This window comes from Rattus rattus, chromosome 7, assembly GCF_011064425.1.
Source record: "Rattus rattus isolate New Zealand chromosome 7, Rrattus_CSIRO_v1, whole genome shotgun sequence".
In the NCBI taxonomy this organism is placed as follows: domain Eukaryota; kingdom Metazoa; phylum Chordata; class Mammalia; order Rodentia; family Muridae; genus Rattus; species Rattus rattus.
Window position 1 is genome coordinate 71,095,284 of NC_046160.1, and position 15,850 is coordinate 71,111,133.

At 38.0% G+C, this 15,850-nt stretch overlaps 1 protein-coding gene across 1 annotated transcript in view; it reads left to right on the top strand.

The window, feature by feature from the left end:
- The window catches only part of Ttc6 (tetratricopeptide repeat domain 6), a 207,907-nt gene that overhangs the window by 152,945 nt on the left and 39,112 nt on the right, over positions 1–15,850 (top strand). The window contains exons 17-21 of the mRNA XM_032907781.1: positions 202–322; positions 1,337–1,487; positions 5,657–5,739; positions 7,700–7,776; positions 14,421–14,581. Coding sequence (XP_032763672.1) covers positions 202–322; positions 1,337–1,487; positions 5,657–5,739; positions 7,700–7,776; positions 14,421–14,581 — 593 coding nt within the window. The remainder of the gene's footprint in view (positions 1–201; positions 323–1,336; positions 1,488–5,656; positions 5,740–7,699; positions 7,777–14,420; positions 14,582–15,850) is intronic.

Genomic DNA, 15,850 nt, shown 5'->3' on the forward strand with positions numbered 1-15,850 from the left:
ATAGCTACAGTGTACTCATACAAGAAATAAATAAATAAATCTTTAAAAAAATGTATATTAATTTTTGCCCAAATGGGGCATTCATCATAGAGATGTTGTTTATGGAATGCTAGATAGGGGAGCAATAAATAGTCAGGGTGTACTTGGAAATATAACTCATGTGATTGTTTAGAAACCAACGTATATGCTTTATATCTTCAGTTCTTATAAATGATGGCTACGATAACCTTAATTGTTTTCTACATCGGGGTATACTCTATACACAATTAAAGTTTTGGATGCTGGCAGTTTGTGATTTTGAAACTGTCGTTACTCTCGAAAGGTATGTCCTTGTTTTCATACTTATATTGCTATTGCATGAAATCAGAAGGAAAAAAAAAGAAAGCTTCCCCCTCATTATTAATAGTGTTGTAGAAAATGAGACTGTAATTATGAAGTCACAGTAGAATTAGAATAACACTAAAATAAGATTACTGGTAAAATAAGACTTGTTCATTTCAGTTGCTTTGCAAAATTTAGAGGCTGAAGAGCTTTGAGACAATTTAAATCCATGGAGGTTAAGTTAAAAAGTTAAAAAGGAGAGTTAAGGGCATAGGTCTCTGAGGACCACAGTGGTGTCTTTGGGATAAGGAGGCAGAGTGATGTTTCAGATAAAGAGTCAGAAGCCCTTTGCTGTCCAGTGGTTGGGGCTTCCATGGATGTGGGTTACAGAATGGTAGCCCTTGTCTTGAAATAGAAACACTGAACAAAGTAATATCCATGGTCATTCCCAGGCTAGAAAAATAATCACTTGATTTTAGAAGAGGAAACAACATTTATTTGATATTGAAAAGCAATTTTATAAGTATCCATGTGGAGAGGTTTTTTGCTTAAAAAACCACCAATCCTTAGAACGACTTTCAGGATTCTCATGGCCTCAGGCAAAGACTTTTGAATTGAGGAACAATAATCATTAATTCAAGGCAACTTAAAATTAAGTCATTTTGCTAAAGTCTAGGAAGCTTTACTATTTCCATTTCCAGTGTGGACTCTATAATTGTCAATTCATTACAAAGCCTTTTATTAGGAATGTTCTTCCTTTTTATTGAGAATATTTTTCATACAGTACATTCCAATCATGGTTTCCCTCCCCTACCTCCTCCTAGCTCCTCACCACCTTCCCAACTACCCATGCTTATAATTTTTTAAGATCGTGCAGTAAACTGATTTCATTTCTTTAGTATAAAGCTTTAAGAATATTTAACTGCAGTTGATCCATGTATTTCATTAGCTTTTTAAATAAATGATGAACATTGGAATAAATGTAAATTTTAATACATTCTTGTTGTCCTTTTAGAACTGCTACTTTGGCTTACATAAATATTGGCCTTATATATCTACAACACCTGGATAATTATACCGAAGCCTTTTGGTGGTTTACTGAGGCAATTAGAGTCGATCCTTTATATATTCAAAGCTATATTTGTAGAGCAGAAACCTATTCTAAGGTATTTGAGACTGGAAGTTTTGAATTTCAAAATATCTTAATTGTTTGGCTATTTGTCCAATGTAACTTATATGAATATATTCTTTAGCTAACCACAGAGGCTCATGGAGTTGTAAGCAATAGCTATTATAAGCTATTTACAAAGCATCTACTTACAAAATGTCCATTTTCATTTCTATAATATCCCTACCACATGTTTTATTCTTATTAAAAAACTGCATATGACTATTGTAGTTATTGTATTTTATGCAAATAAGAATACACGATAAGAAATTTTCTGAAAAATCAGTAGCTTTGAAGTTGTCTATAATTTTCTTTGCTGGGGAAAAACTACTGTTAGCCTTTTGGGATCTATTGGTCTAATTCTGAGTATGTGTTTGTGTGTGTGTATGTACTGGTAAATGTGTGGGTTCATAGAGAAGAGTATATATATATGTATATATATAATTATATACTAATATATACTAATGATTATATATTAATAATTAGCTTTAAATTTAAATTAAAAATATGTAACGAATTTTTAGTGTAACAAATTGAAATAACTCAATAAATCATTTGTCTTCTTCACCTGTAGCCAGAATCTCTGTTTCTCAAATATATTCTGGACTGTTTCCTACTAACAGCTCGGCCCAAGATGCTGCAACTAACAGAGGTTCCAGTGACTATGGAGAATTAAAAGTCCAGGCTTTTCCTTTATTTTTTGCTTAAAACCTTTGGGACTTGACACTTCACTACCTTTCTACCCTTGTTCCTACATATCTCTGGATGCACTGCTTGTAGTCATAACATGCTGGGTTATTCTGTGGCAAACCACCTTCAAAAGCACCTTACTAAAACAGCAAAGACTTATTCTTGTTCATAATAGGTGCTCTACTTTTCCTTTGCTACATCTCAGAGCCTGGTATACCTAGAGTCCAGTTCAAAGTCTTTTTTCTCCAGATAATGAGGTTGCCGAGCAGGCACAGTGCTCTCCTCAGGGAGAGGATGTTACCAATCTTGTTGGGTAAGACATGGATATGCTTGTAGTGTGTCATTCTTCCCTCTAATCTGTTAATGATAGAGACCATTTAGGGAATCTGGTGTGCTCCAATAACATACATAGAATTCAATGTGCCAGCGGGATAGCCAAGTGTCAGGGCACAGACTCACTCACTCTTTGTTCTGAGAAGTCCAAATATCTATACAGTCATTGCTAAATACATTATGTTTATACATTAAGAACTATTATAGTCAGAAAAAAATAAGAAACAAAACTATATAAGCACATTTGGAGGCATTTCTGGGGTATTTTTGTGTAAGAAAAGCAAGATTCACACAAACTATAATGTGTTTAAAATATCAAAATCAAACCGTGTCTCTATATGGATAATTTCTTCCACTTGTAGGTTTAGCCTCATTAATTTCTTCCTTCCTTCCTTCCTTCCTTCCTTCCTTCCTTCCTTCCTTTCTTTCTTTCTTTCTTTCTTTCTCTCTTTCTCTTTTTAACTTTATTTAATTTTTTAACACTCCAGATTTTATCCTCCTCCAGGTACATCCTATATTGACTATTCTGCACCCCCTTGTCTCTATGAGGATCTTTCCTTTACTTTATTAATTTCTTTGTTCACTTTACATCCTGATTGTGGACTCTGACCTGTACTCCCAGTCCCTCCTCTTCTCTCAGTCCCACCCTTACAAATTCCTCCCCTGTAACCCCCTCCCTATTTCTGTGGAGAGAAAGGGAAGCCCCATTTGGGTACCACCCTGCTCTGGGATATCCAGTCCCAGCAGGACTAAATACATCTCCTTCTGAGGCCCAACCAGGAAGTCCAGTTAGGCAAGGGAATCCATTTAGCCTCCTTTCTTAATCTAAGCTAAAACTTAACCCCAGTGTGATGGTTTGTATATGCTTGGCCCAGGGAGTGGCATTATTTGGAGGTGTGGCCCTGTTGGAGTAGGTGTGTCACTGTGGGCATGGTCTTAAGACCCTCACCCAACTGCCTAGAAGTCAGTCTTCCACTAACAACCTTCAGATGAAGATGTAGAACTCTTAGCTTTGCCTGCACCATGCCTGCCTGAATGCTTACCTTGCTCCCACCTTGATGAAAATAGACTGAACCTCTGAACCTCTGAACCTGTAAGTCAGCCCCAATTAAATGTTGTCCTTTATAAGACTTGCCTTGGTCATGGTGTCTGTTCAGAGCAGTAAAACTCTAACTAAGACACCCAGAAAAGTGAATAATCTCAGAGATTGAACTTCTATGGGTCCCAACGAAGTTTTTATGGTCCATAAATATGCAGAATGCCCCCTCCTCCACAGACTTATATAGTGTCCTGCTAGTAGCACTCTTGGAGTGTTGTAATGGAGAGGAAGTAGAGTTGAAATTTTATAATGTGGTCTTGCTGTGTTTCTACTTCCTTGTCTACCAAGATATATGATGTCTTGACTAATGTATTTTTCCCATGGTTTAGCCAGCCACCATATTTCCTCACATAATAGACTGAATTTTCTCAAACAGAGGCAAAATAAGTCTTTTTAAAAGTTGTTTTATCAAGTACTTGGTAACATCAGCAACAACAGGTTTTGGATAGTATTGGAAATATGAGAAAGTAGGTAATTTTGGAGTCAGGCTGATTGCATTTTCTATTATGAGATGGGATAGGGTGTGTGATGTTGAGGATGGAATGTTATGGTTTAAATATAAAATATCTCCCATCAGTTTCTTATTTATTTGGACTCTTGGTCCCCAGTTGGTGATGCTATTTTGGGAGACTGTGGAATTTCAATGAGGTGACACCTAACTGGAGAAAGTACATCACGGTATGGATCTTGGTGTTTTATATCCGGATCCCCCTTCCTGTCAGGTCTCTGCTGCAGGGCTGTTGAGGTGAGAGATATTCCAGCCTTAAGCTCTCATTACCATCGGACAGCCTGCTACTATGTGTTTTCCACCATGATTGACTGTTATGTCTTCAAACTACAAGTCAAAACAAACTCTTCCTCCTGTACAGTGCTTTCACAAGTAATTGATCATAGGACTGAGACAAGCGATGCCAATGTGGACTGTTGGTACAACTAGGTATGGTAATGTGAAAATGCCACTACTTCATTAGTTGTACCACCAGGACAAGGTCAGCTTAAGAAGCAATAGCCCCAAAGTTCCACAGAAATTCTCTAATTTGTTTAAACAAACTTTATCTCTTTGGATTTCCTTTTAACTCTACACGTTATTTTCTTCAAATAGCTTGTGCTTTTTCTGTTCCATTTATTTCATGTATAAATTAGTTTATACACCTCATTTCCATGTATAAATAAATTTTTGTAGCAGCACACTACCATCTTATGGATGGCAGCGCTGGTTGTTTGGGTTAATATGTCTAGGTTTGTGTAGTGTTGCTCTACTGGCAATGTCTTTAATGGTAATTGATATTTTTTGTCCTCTAAAGTATAGAAATTCAAGCTATATTTCTCTGAACATAATAGGGATAAGAATGAATGCTTCCTTCCATATGAATGTCAAACAGACTTCTTTTTGTACGATTCTTATGATTTGTTTTACCCATTCACTTATTAATTTTATTTCAAGCCTGCTTCTCCACCTTATTTTTAAAGTGGAATTTACTTTTACTTTTTATGGTCCCCTTTACATGCTAGGTAATTATGTGAAGTTTGCTGAAACAGATGTTAGGGTTGAGAGAGAAAACTTGAAAAGTTAAGCAAAAGAGAAACATATGCATACTACAACATCACACAAATCAGTGTAAAATAATACATGAATGGGTGTTTGTAATCATCCTTCAAAACTAAAGGAAACCAATTAAAAAATAAGGACTCTGCAAAATAACAGTTCTTTTTTTTGTTTTTATGATTTATGTTTGCTTTGGTGGGTTAAGAAAATGATATACTTTTTATATTCATACACACACATATGTAACAGCAGTTAATGAGAAGTGGCCATACATTTGAGGGGTATGAGGTGCTGTTTAAGTGGTAAAATGGGAAGAGGAAACGATATAATTATAACCTCAAACATTAAAAGAAATAATTTCAAACAAGCAGTTACGAATATAAGATATATTTAGACAAGTTTCTACAAAAATTTTGCAAGAAATTGTGGAAGAGGCTAAACATCAAAAATAAGGTGATTGCTTCAATTAGAATACACATTTCTGTTTATCATTCAACAGCTGCATAAACTGAAAAGGGCAGTAGCTGAATTATCTCGGGCTATCCATCTCCAGCCTGATGCAATCCACCTATACATAATAAGGTATGAGCACAGGCACTGAGTTCTTCTTGGAATAACTGGATGTTTTAACAAACTCTTGGCGTTCTTCTATTCTTCCTCTATTCTTATTTTACAATTAATCTCGAAACAACGTCTACCTCTTAACATTTATTTTTATTCTTAATTACATGCTAAGATAACCATATCATTCAGTTTGCTGTACTCTTGCACTAAAATATAGCTGCTAAGAGCAAGGTCCTTTGAAGCCTTCTAGATGACTTGCTGTGTAGATAGCACATATCCTTTCAAAGTAAGGTGCTACTTTTGAACATTGGTTTTGTTTGTATCCACAGAAGTACTGAATAGAACCCTCTGCTAATTAAATGGAAAAAAATTGACTATTATTATTGTAACTCAAATTTAGTAGAATTTGTTATAGAAACCTATTGTAAGAATTATTACCAAAAATATTCATAGGCCTGGGAAAATACAATAGAACATATTTTCTGATAAAGATGTATTTTATGTTTTAACACTTAAACCACATTTTAGAAATTTACATTAACATTTTACCCCTTTCTGCTCTATGAACCTTAACTTTTTTATTTTAGGTTCGCAGTTCATAAATTGTTTCTGTCATTGGAAATCCATGTTAATTTATCTCTTTTGATTTTTTTTTTTTTGCCATGCACGGTGATGCGTGCTTTTAATCCTAGTACTTGGAGGCAGAGGCAGAGGCAGAGGCAGAGGCAGAGGCAGAGGCAGAGGCAGAGGCAGAGGCAGAGGCAGAGGCAGAGGCAGAGGCAGAGGCAGAGAGGCAGAGAGGCAGAGAGGAAGAGGCAGAGAGGCAGAGAGGCAGAGGCAGAGAGGCAGAGAGGCAGAGAGGCAGAGGCAGAGAGGCAGAGGCAGAGAGAGAGAGAGAGAGAGAGAGGCAGAGGCAGAGGCAGAGGAGAGGAGAGGAGAGAGGAGAGGCAGAGGAGAGGGAGAGAGAGAGCAGAGAGAGAGAGAGAGAGAGAGAGCAGAGAGAGAGAGAGAGAGGAGAGAGAGAGAGAGAGAGAGAGAGAGGCAGAGAGAGAGAGAGAGAGAGAGAGAGAGAGAGGCAGAGAGCAGAGAGAGAGAGAGAGAGGCAGAGAGGCAGAGGCAGAGGCAGAGGCAGAGGAGGCAGAGGCAGAGGCATGTAGATCTCTCTGTGTTCAAGGCCAGCTCAGTCTACACAGCAAGTTCCAGGACAGCCAGAATTGCATAGAGAGTTCCTGCCTCAAAGTACCAAAAGCTAAAAACAAACAAACAACAACAACAACAACAACAACAACAACAACAAAAAACCCCAAACAAGTGACTATATTTGATTCAATTCAGTTTATCTTAGTTTAAAATTTGATTTTATAATACTTATGTAAATATGTGAATGTTTTACAATTGTAAAAGATTAGGTATCATCATAAACATCAGAGTACTTACTTTTGATGAGTGAGTGCTTAGCTCTGAACAGGACATTAAATCTAAGATTCAAGGGTGATTATGGAAGAGCTGGGTGGGAGATAGGGAGAAGGGCTGCACAATGCTGTCTTCTAGACAGGTCAGAGCAGCTGTGGTTGCCTGCACTGAACCCCACAAGACTGGGCTTATCGACAGTCAGTCGTGATCTGGGGATGAAGAACAGACATTTCTTTCAGTTGGGTATACAACGGAGGAGCCCACATTTCCGTGAGTTCTAAACCCATGGTCACATAGAGGATGTTAGTTAAAGTCGGTGAGTCTTAAAACAACAGTAGCAGCAGCAGCAGCAACAAAGCAAAGAAAGACTGAGTGTGAGACAGGCTTCAAGAACAGGGGAGGGGGCATTGTAAAGCAGGGGCAGAAGGAGATGAGAACAATGTGGGGGTTATAGTGATCAGAATGTACTTTATACATGCCAAGGGAAAAATCAAATACAAGACTTAAAATCCAACAGAATAATTACCTTTTACCTGTGTAGAATAAAAGCTATTATTTCTTCCAGAGGACAGTATCTTCTTATGATGAAGAGTTATGATCTTGCAAAGTTCGCTATTTTTCAAGTAGCAGAAATGAACAAAGGTAAATAACACTAATTCAAACTAAAACATTAAAGAAATACTTCTCCATGTTTTGTACTATTTGTAATATAGATATATTGATATTGAGATGATGAACAATTCACTTGAAAGGCAGAATTTGAAACTGTGGTCTTTATATCTACAAAATTAATGAATTTTGTGAGAGAGCTAACTTTGTGATATACCAGGCTTATGATTTTATTTTATTTTTTTTTGTTTGTAACTGTAGTGACTTTTTGTTTTATGGTAATAAAAGGTTTCACTTGATATAGCATTTCATATTGCAAAACTAATATCATAATCTGTGGCTCCCTTAATATAATTATATTCTAAATTCACACTATGCAGCATGGGTACCAGTAATCTTTCTTTTTTAAAAATTTTTTATTAGATATATTTCTTTACTTATATTTCAAATGTTATTCCCCTTCCGAATTTGCAGCCCATAAGCCCCCATTCCCTCCCCTCTCCTTCCTCCATATGGGTATTTGCCCTATACATCCTCCTTATTGCCCAACCCCATATTACCCTGCATTGGGGTCCAACCTTGGCAGGACCAAGGGTTTCCCCTTCCACTGGTGCCCCAACATGGCTATTCTCTGCTATATATGCAGTTGGAACCCTGGGTCAGTCCATGTATAGTCTTTCAGTAGTGGTTTAGTTCCTGGAAGCTCTGGTTGTTGGCATTGTTTTTATGGGGTTGCAAGCTCCTTCAACTCTTTCAATCCTTCCTCTAATTTCCCCCCAAGGGGGCCCTGTTCTCAGTTGGGTGGATTGCTGCTAGCATTGACCTCTGTATTGGACATGCTCTGTATGTGTCTCTCAGGAGAGATCTGTATCCAGTCCCTTTCAGCATGCATTTTTTTAGCTTCATCAATCTTACCTAGTTTTGGTGGCTGTATATATATGGGCCACATGTGGGTCAGGCTCTGAATGGCCATTCCTTGAGCCGCTGCTCTAAACTTTGCTTCCATATCCCCTCCTATGGATATTTTTTCCCCTTTTAAGAAGGAGTGGGAGTATCCGCATTTTGCTCATCCTTCTTCTTGAGCTTCCTGTGGTCTGTGGATTGTATCTTGGGGAATTCGAGCTTTTTGGTTAATATCCACTTATCAATGAGTGCATACCAAGTGTGTTTTTCTGTGATTGGGTTACCTCACTCAGCATGATATTTTCTGGTTCATTCCATTTGTCTATGAATTTCATGATAGCTTAGTTTTTTGATAGCTGACTAGTACTCCATTGTGTAGATGTACCACATTTTTTTTAATCCATTCCTCTGTTGAAGGGCATCTGGGTTTTTTTCCAGCTTCTGGCTATTATAAATAAGGCTGCTATGAACATAGTAGAGCATGTGTCTTTGTTATATGCCCAGGAGAGGTATAGCTGGATCCTCAGGTAGTTCAATGTCCAATTTTCTGAGGAACCGCCAGACTGATTTCCAGAATGGTTGTAGCAGTCTGCAACCCCACCAACAATGGAGGAGTGTTCCCCTTTCTCCACATCCTCGCCAGCATTTGCTGTCACCTGAGTTTTTGATCTTAGCCATTCTCACTGGTGTGAGGTGAAATCTCAGGTTTTTTTTTTTTTTTTTTTTTGATTTGTATTTCCCCGATGACTAAGAATGTTGAACATTTCTTCAGGTGCTTTTTGGCCATTCCATAATCCTCAGCTGAAAATGTTTTGTTTAGCTCTGTACCCTATTTTTAATAGGGTTTTTTGGCTCTCTGGAGTTTAACTTCTTGAGTTCTTTGTGTAGTTTGGATATTAGCCCTGTATCAGATGTAGGATTGGTAAAGATCTTTTCCCAATCTGTTGGTTGCCGTTTTGTCCTAACGACAGTGTCCTTTGCCTTACAGAAGCTTTGCAGTTTTATGAGATCCCATTTGTTGATTCTTGATCTTAAAGCATAAGCCATTGGTGTTTTGTTCAGGAACTTTTCTCCAGTGCCCATGTGTTCGAGATTCTTCCTCACTTTTTCTTCTATTAGTTTGAGTGTATCTGGTTTGATGTGGAGGTCCTTGATCCCCACTTGGACTTAAGCTTTGTACAGGGTGATAAGAATGGATCGATCTGCATTCTTCTACATGCTGACCTCCAGTTGAACCAGCACCATTTGTTGAAAATGCTATCATTCTTCCATTGGATGGTTTTAGCTCCTTTGTCAAGTATCAAGTGACTATAGGTTTGTGGCTCCATTTCTGGGTCTTCAATTTTGTTCCATTGGTCTATCTGTCTGTCTCTGTACCAATACCATACAGTTTTTATGACTATTGCTCTGTAATACTGCTTGAAGTCAGGGATCGTGATTCCCCCAGAAGTTCTTTTATTGTTGAGTATAGTTTCGCTATCCTTGGTTTTTTGTTGTTCCAAATGAATTTGCAAATTTTTCTTTCTATCTCTATAAAGAATTGAGTAGGAATTTTGATGGTGATTGCTTTGAATCTGTAGATTGCTTTTTGCAAAATGACCATCTTTACTATATTAGTCCTCCCAATCCATGAGCATGGAAGATCTTTCCATCTTCTGAGATCTTCATTTTCTTTTTTCAGAGACTTGAAGTTCTTGTCATACAGATCTTTTACTTGCTTGGTTAATGTCACAGCAAGATATTTTATATTACTTGGGACTATTTTAAAGGGTGTCATTTCCTTAATTTCTTTCTCAGCCTGTTAATCCTTTGAGTAGAGGAAGGCTACCGATTTGTTTGAGTTAATTTTATACCCAGACACTTTGCAGAAGTTGTTTATCAGGCTTAGTGTCCTCTGTTGGAACTTTTGGGGTCACTTAAGTACACTATCATGTCCTCTGCAAATAGTGATATTTTGATTTCTTCCCTTCCAATTTGTATCCCTTTGACCCCCTTTTGCTGTCTGATTTCTCTGGCTAGGACTTCAAGTACTATATTGAATAAGTAGGGAGAGAGTGGGCAGCCTTGTCTAGTCCCTGATTTTAGTGGGATTGCTTCAAGTTTCTCTCCATTTAGTTTGATGTTAGCTACTGGTTTGCTGCATATTGCTTTTACTATGTGTAGGTATGGGACTTGAATTCCTGATCTTTCTAAGACTTTTATCATGAAAGGGTGTTGAATTTTGTCAAATGCTTTCTCAGCATCTAATGAAATGATCATGTGGTTTTGTTCTTTCAGTTTGTTTATATAGTGGATTACATTGATGGATTTTTGTATATTAAACCATCCCTGCATCCCTGGGATGAAGCCTACTTGATCATGATGGATGATTATTTTGATGTGTTCTTGGATTCGGTTTGCCAGAATTTTATTGAGTATTTTTGCATCGATATTCATAAGGGAAATTGGTCTGAAGTTCTCTTTCTTTGTTGGGTCTTTGTGTGGTTTCAGTATAAGAGTAGTTGTGGCTTCATAGAAGGAATATTGGTAGTGCTCCATCTGTTTCAATTTTGTGGAGTAGCTTGGGACAGTATTGGTATGAGGTCTTCTATGAAGGTCTGATAGAATTCTGCACTGAACCCATCTGGACCTGGGCTCTTTTTGATTGGGAGACTTTTAGTAACTGCTTCTATTTCTTTAGGAGTTATGGGGTTGTTTAGATGGTTTATTTGTTCCTATTTTAACTTTGGTACCTGGTATCTGTCTAGGAAATTGTCCACTCATTTCCTCCAGATTTTCCAGTTTTGTTGAATATAGACTTTTGTAATAGGATCTGATGGTTTTTTTTAATTTTTTCAGATTCTGTTGTTATGTCTCTCTTTTCATTTCTTATTTTGTTAATTTGGATACACTTTCTGTGACCTCTGGTTAATCTGGCTAAGTGTTTATCTCTCTTGTTGATTTTCTCAAAGAACCAGCTCCTGGTTTTGTTGACTCTTTGTATATTCCTTTTCTTTTTCTACGTGGTTGATTTCAGCTCTGAGTTTGATTATTTCCTGCCTTCTACTCCTTTTGTGTTTATTTATTTCTTTTTGTTCTAGAGCTTTTAGGTGTGCTGCCAAGCTGCTGATATATACTCTCTCCTGTTTCTTTTTACAGGCATTCAGAGCTATGAGTTTTCCTCTTAGTACCGCTTTCATTGTATCCCATAAGCTTGTGACTGTTGTATATTCATTTTCATTAAATTCTAAGAAGTCTTTAATTTCTTTCTTTATTTCTTCCTTGTCCAAGTTGTCATTGAGTAGAGCATTGTTCAACTTCCATGTATATGTGGGCTTTCTGTCATTATTGTTGTTATTGAAGACCAGTCTTAGTGTGTGGTGATCTGATACGATGCATGGGATTATTTCTATCTTCCTGTATCTGTTGAGGCCTGTTTTGTGACCAATTATATGGTCAATTTTGAAGAAGATTCCATGAGGTGCTGAGAAGAAGGTACCTCTGATTTAGGATGGAAAGTTCTATAAATATCTGTTAAATCAATTTGTTTCATAACTTCTGTTAGTTTCTCTACGTCTCTGTTTAATTTCTGTTTCCATGATCTGTCCATTGATGAGAGTGGGGTGTTTAAATCTTCTACTATTATTGTGTGAGGTGCAATGTGTGCTTTGAGCTTTAGTAAGGTTTCTTTTATGGATGTAGGTGCCCTTGCATTTGGACCATAGATATTTCGAATTGAGAGCTCATCTAGGTGGATTTTTCCTTTGATGAATATGAAGTGTCCTTCCTTATCTTTTTTAATGTCTTTTGGTTGAAAGTCAATTTTAATAGATATTAGAATGGCAACTCCAGCTTGTTTCTTCGGGCCATTTGCTCAGAAATTTTTTTCCAGTCATTTCCTCTGAGATAGTGTCTGCCTTTGTCTCTGAGTTGTGTTTCCTGCATGCAGCAAAATGCTGGGTCCTCTTTACGTATCTATTCTGTTAGTCTATGTCTTTTTATTGGGGAATCGAGTCCATTGATGTTGAGAGATATTAAGGAATAGTGATTGTAACTTCCTGTTATTTTCGTTGTTAGAGGTGGAATTTATGTTTGTCTCTCTTTTGGTTTCATTGCAAGGAAATTATATTCTTGCTTTCTGTATGGTATAGTTTCTCTCCTTGTGTTGGAGTTTTCCATCTATTATCCTTTGTAGCACTGAATTTGTAGAAAGATATTGCATAAATTTGATTTTGTCATGGAATATCTTGGTTTCTCCATCTATGTTAATTGAGAGTTTTGCTGGATACAGTAACTTGGACTGGCATTGTGTTCTCTAGGGTCTGTACGACATCTGTCTAGGATCTTCTGACTTTGATAGTCTCTGGTGAGAAGTCTGGTGTAATTCTTACAAGTCTGCCTTTATATGTCACTTGACTTTTTTTCCCTTACTGCTTTTAATATTCTTTCTTTGTTTTGTGCATTTGGTGTTTTAACTATTATGTGGTGGGAGGAATTTCTCTTCTGGTCCAATCTATTTGGAGTTCTGTAGGCTTCTTGTATATTTATGGGTATCTCTTTCCTTAGGTTAGGGAAGTTTTCTTCTATAATTTTGTTGAATTTATTTACTGTCCCCTTAATATGAGAGTCTTCACTTTCTTCTATCCCTATTATCTTTAGGTTTGATCTTCTCATTGTGTCCTGAATTTCCTGTATGTTTTGGGCTAGGTGCTTTTTGCATTTTACATTATCTTTGACAGTTGTGTCGATGTTTTCTATGGTATCTTCTGCCCCTGAGATTCTCTCTTCTATCTCTTGTATTCTGTTGGTGATGCTTGTATCTATGGCTACGTGTCTCTTCCTTATGTTTTTTATATCTAGTGTTTTCTCCTTTTGTGCTTTCTTTGTTGTTTCTATTTCCATTTTCAATTCCTTCACCTGTTTGGTTGTATTTTCCTGTAATTCTTTCAGGGATTTTTGTGTTTCCTCTTTAAGGGCTTCTACTTGTTTACTTGTGTTTTCCTGCATTTCTCTAAGGGAGTTGTTTATGTCTTTCTTAAAGTCCTCCATCACTATCAAAAATGTGGTTTCAAATCTAAATCTTGCTTTTCTGGTGTGTTTGGATATCCAGTATTTTCTTTGGTGGGAGAACTGGGCTCTGATGATGCCAAGTAGTCTTGGTTTCTGTTGCTTAGGTTCCTGCGCTTGCCTCTAGCCATTGGGTTGTCTCTGGTGTTTGCTTGTCTTGCTGTTTCTGAGAGTGACTTGGCCCTGCTGTAGGCCTCTGTGTCAGCACTCCTGTAGAACTGTTTTCCTGTTTTCTTTCAGCCTTTTCTGAGAATAGGTGCTCTGCTCTCAGCTGTGGCAGAGCTCCTGGTGACTGTCTTCCAGCTCTAGGGGCCTGCAGGAATTAAACGGTCCTGCCCCTGATTGCTCGTGTAGGTCCTTGCACCCAGTGGGCACAGTTGGCACTATGGGATTCTCTATTGAGTTTGGACTGTGGGCAGAGGGTATTCTCCTCTGACTACTCAGGAGTATTCACACTTCTGAGGGTCCAACTCTCTCCCCCACAGGATTTGGGTGCAGGGAGCTGTTTGGCCAGTTCAGTTCGGTCCTGGGCGCAGACCAGAACCATGGGTACTGGCAGCTGTCTGTTCCTATAACCCTGTGTCCAGAGGCACTGTGCAGTTTCCCCTTGGACCAGAGATGTGGGCAGAGGTGTCCAGAGGGTACAGTCTTTCCTGGTGTATCAGGATGTCTGCACTCCTGTGTGGTCAGCTGTCTTCTCCAAACAGTAATCTTTCCTTTGCTTTCAGGTGCAATCGAGCTGTCCCCAATACAGGAAGCACTCATTTATTCATTTTGTGAAAACCATGACAAGGCCATTCATATCTTGGAAGGGGTCATAGCCAATAAACCAGATATCTCCACTTATGCACTCTTGGCAAAAGCCCAAATGAAGGCCAAAAGAATAAAGGTGAAAAATCGGCCAATAGATGGATTGATGTTTATTAAACTTTGCAATGGAATTTATGAATTATACGTAAGGGTGGTATCCTAGTTACAGTTTTATTGCTGTGAAGAGACGCCATGACCAAGGCAACTCATAAAGAGAACATTTAATTGAGACTGGCTTAGAGTTTCAGAGGTTTATTCCATTATCATCATGGTGGGATGCATGACAACATACAGACATGGTGTTGGAAAAGGAGCTTAGAGTTCTATATCTTGAATGGTAGGCAGTACAATGTGACTGCGTGTCATACTGGGCATAGTTCAGGCATAGGAGACCTCAAAGCCCACCTGCACAATGACACACCCACTCCAACAAGGCCGTACTTCATGATAGTGCTATTCCCTATGGGTCAAGCATTCAAACACATGAGCCAAGGAAGCCATAGCTCTTCAAACCACCACAGACTACATTTAAATATTTTAAAAATGATAACATTTATTTATGAATTATTCACATACTAGTGACTGTATCTGTACTTATTATGCTATACATTGATTTTTCTGTTAACCAACGTATTGGATTCATTCCTCCCTCCCTCCCTCTCTTTCTTTCTTGTTAAAATAGAACTCCTCAAAATAGGTTTTTGCACATCCTGTTTGAGGATGTAGTCTTGGGAGTGGACTGCTGGCCTGTGAATCTGTTCTCTAATGTTATGCCAGGTTATTCTTCTACTTTGACAGTGCCATCTCCAGGAACTGGATTTTCCAAGCTTTTGTTTTTAACAGTCTTGTGGACAGGAACTGATGCCTTCGGTGCTCAGTCCATGCCTCTGACTTGAGTGTCAGGATAAGTATCATTCATTCTATGTCTGTCAGTCAATTGTACTTTCTGCTCTGTCAGTTTCCTGCACTTCCGTTTGTTATCTTCTTCTTTCTGCTTTATGTGTTTTAAAAAACAGTTCTCTGTACTGACCCTTGTCCATGTGCTATGTCATCTCAGCATTTGTGGCTTGTTCTCCTGTACCTTTGGATAAACAGTCATCCTTGGTGAGTTTGGGTATATCTACTTTTGGAGTTACTTTTAGGTGATTAGTTTTTGTTTGTGCTTTTTTTTTTTTAAATCCTTTTTTTAATTAAATTTTTTTTACTCATTCATTTTATATCCTGCTCACTGTCCCTCCTCCTGGTCACCCCCTCCCACAATCTTTCCCCTATCCCCCCTCCCCTTATCTTCTGAGAGGATGGAGCCTCCCCTCCCCCATATCTTCCCTTACCCTGGCACTTCAAGTCT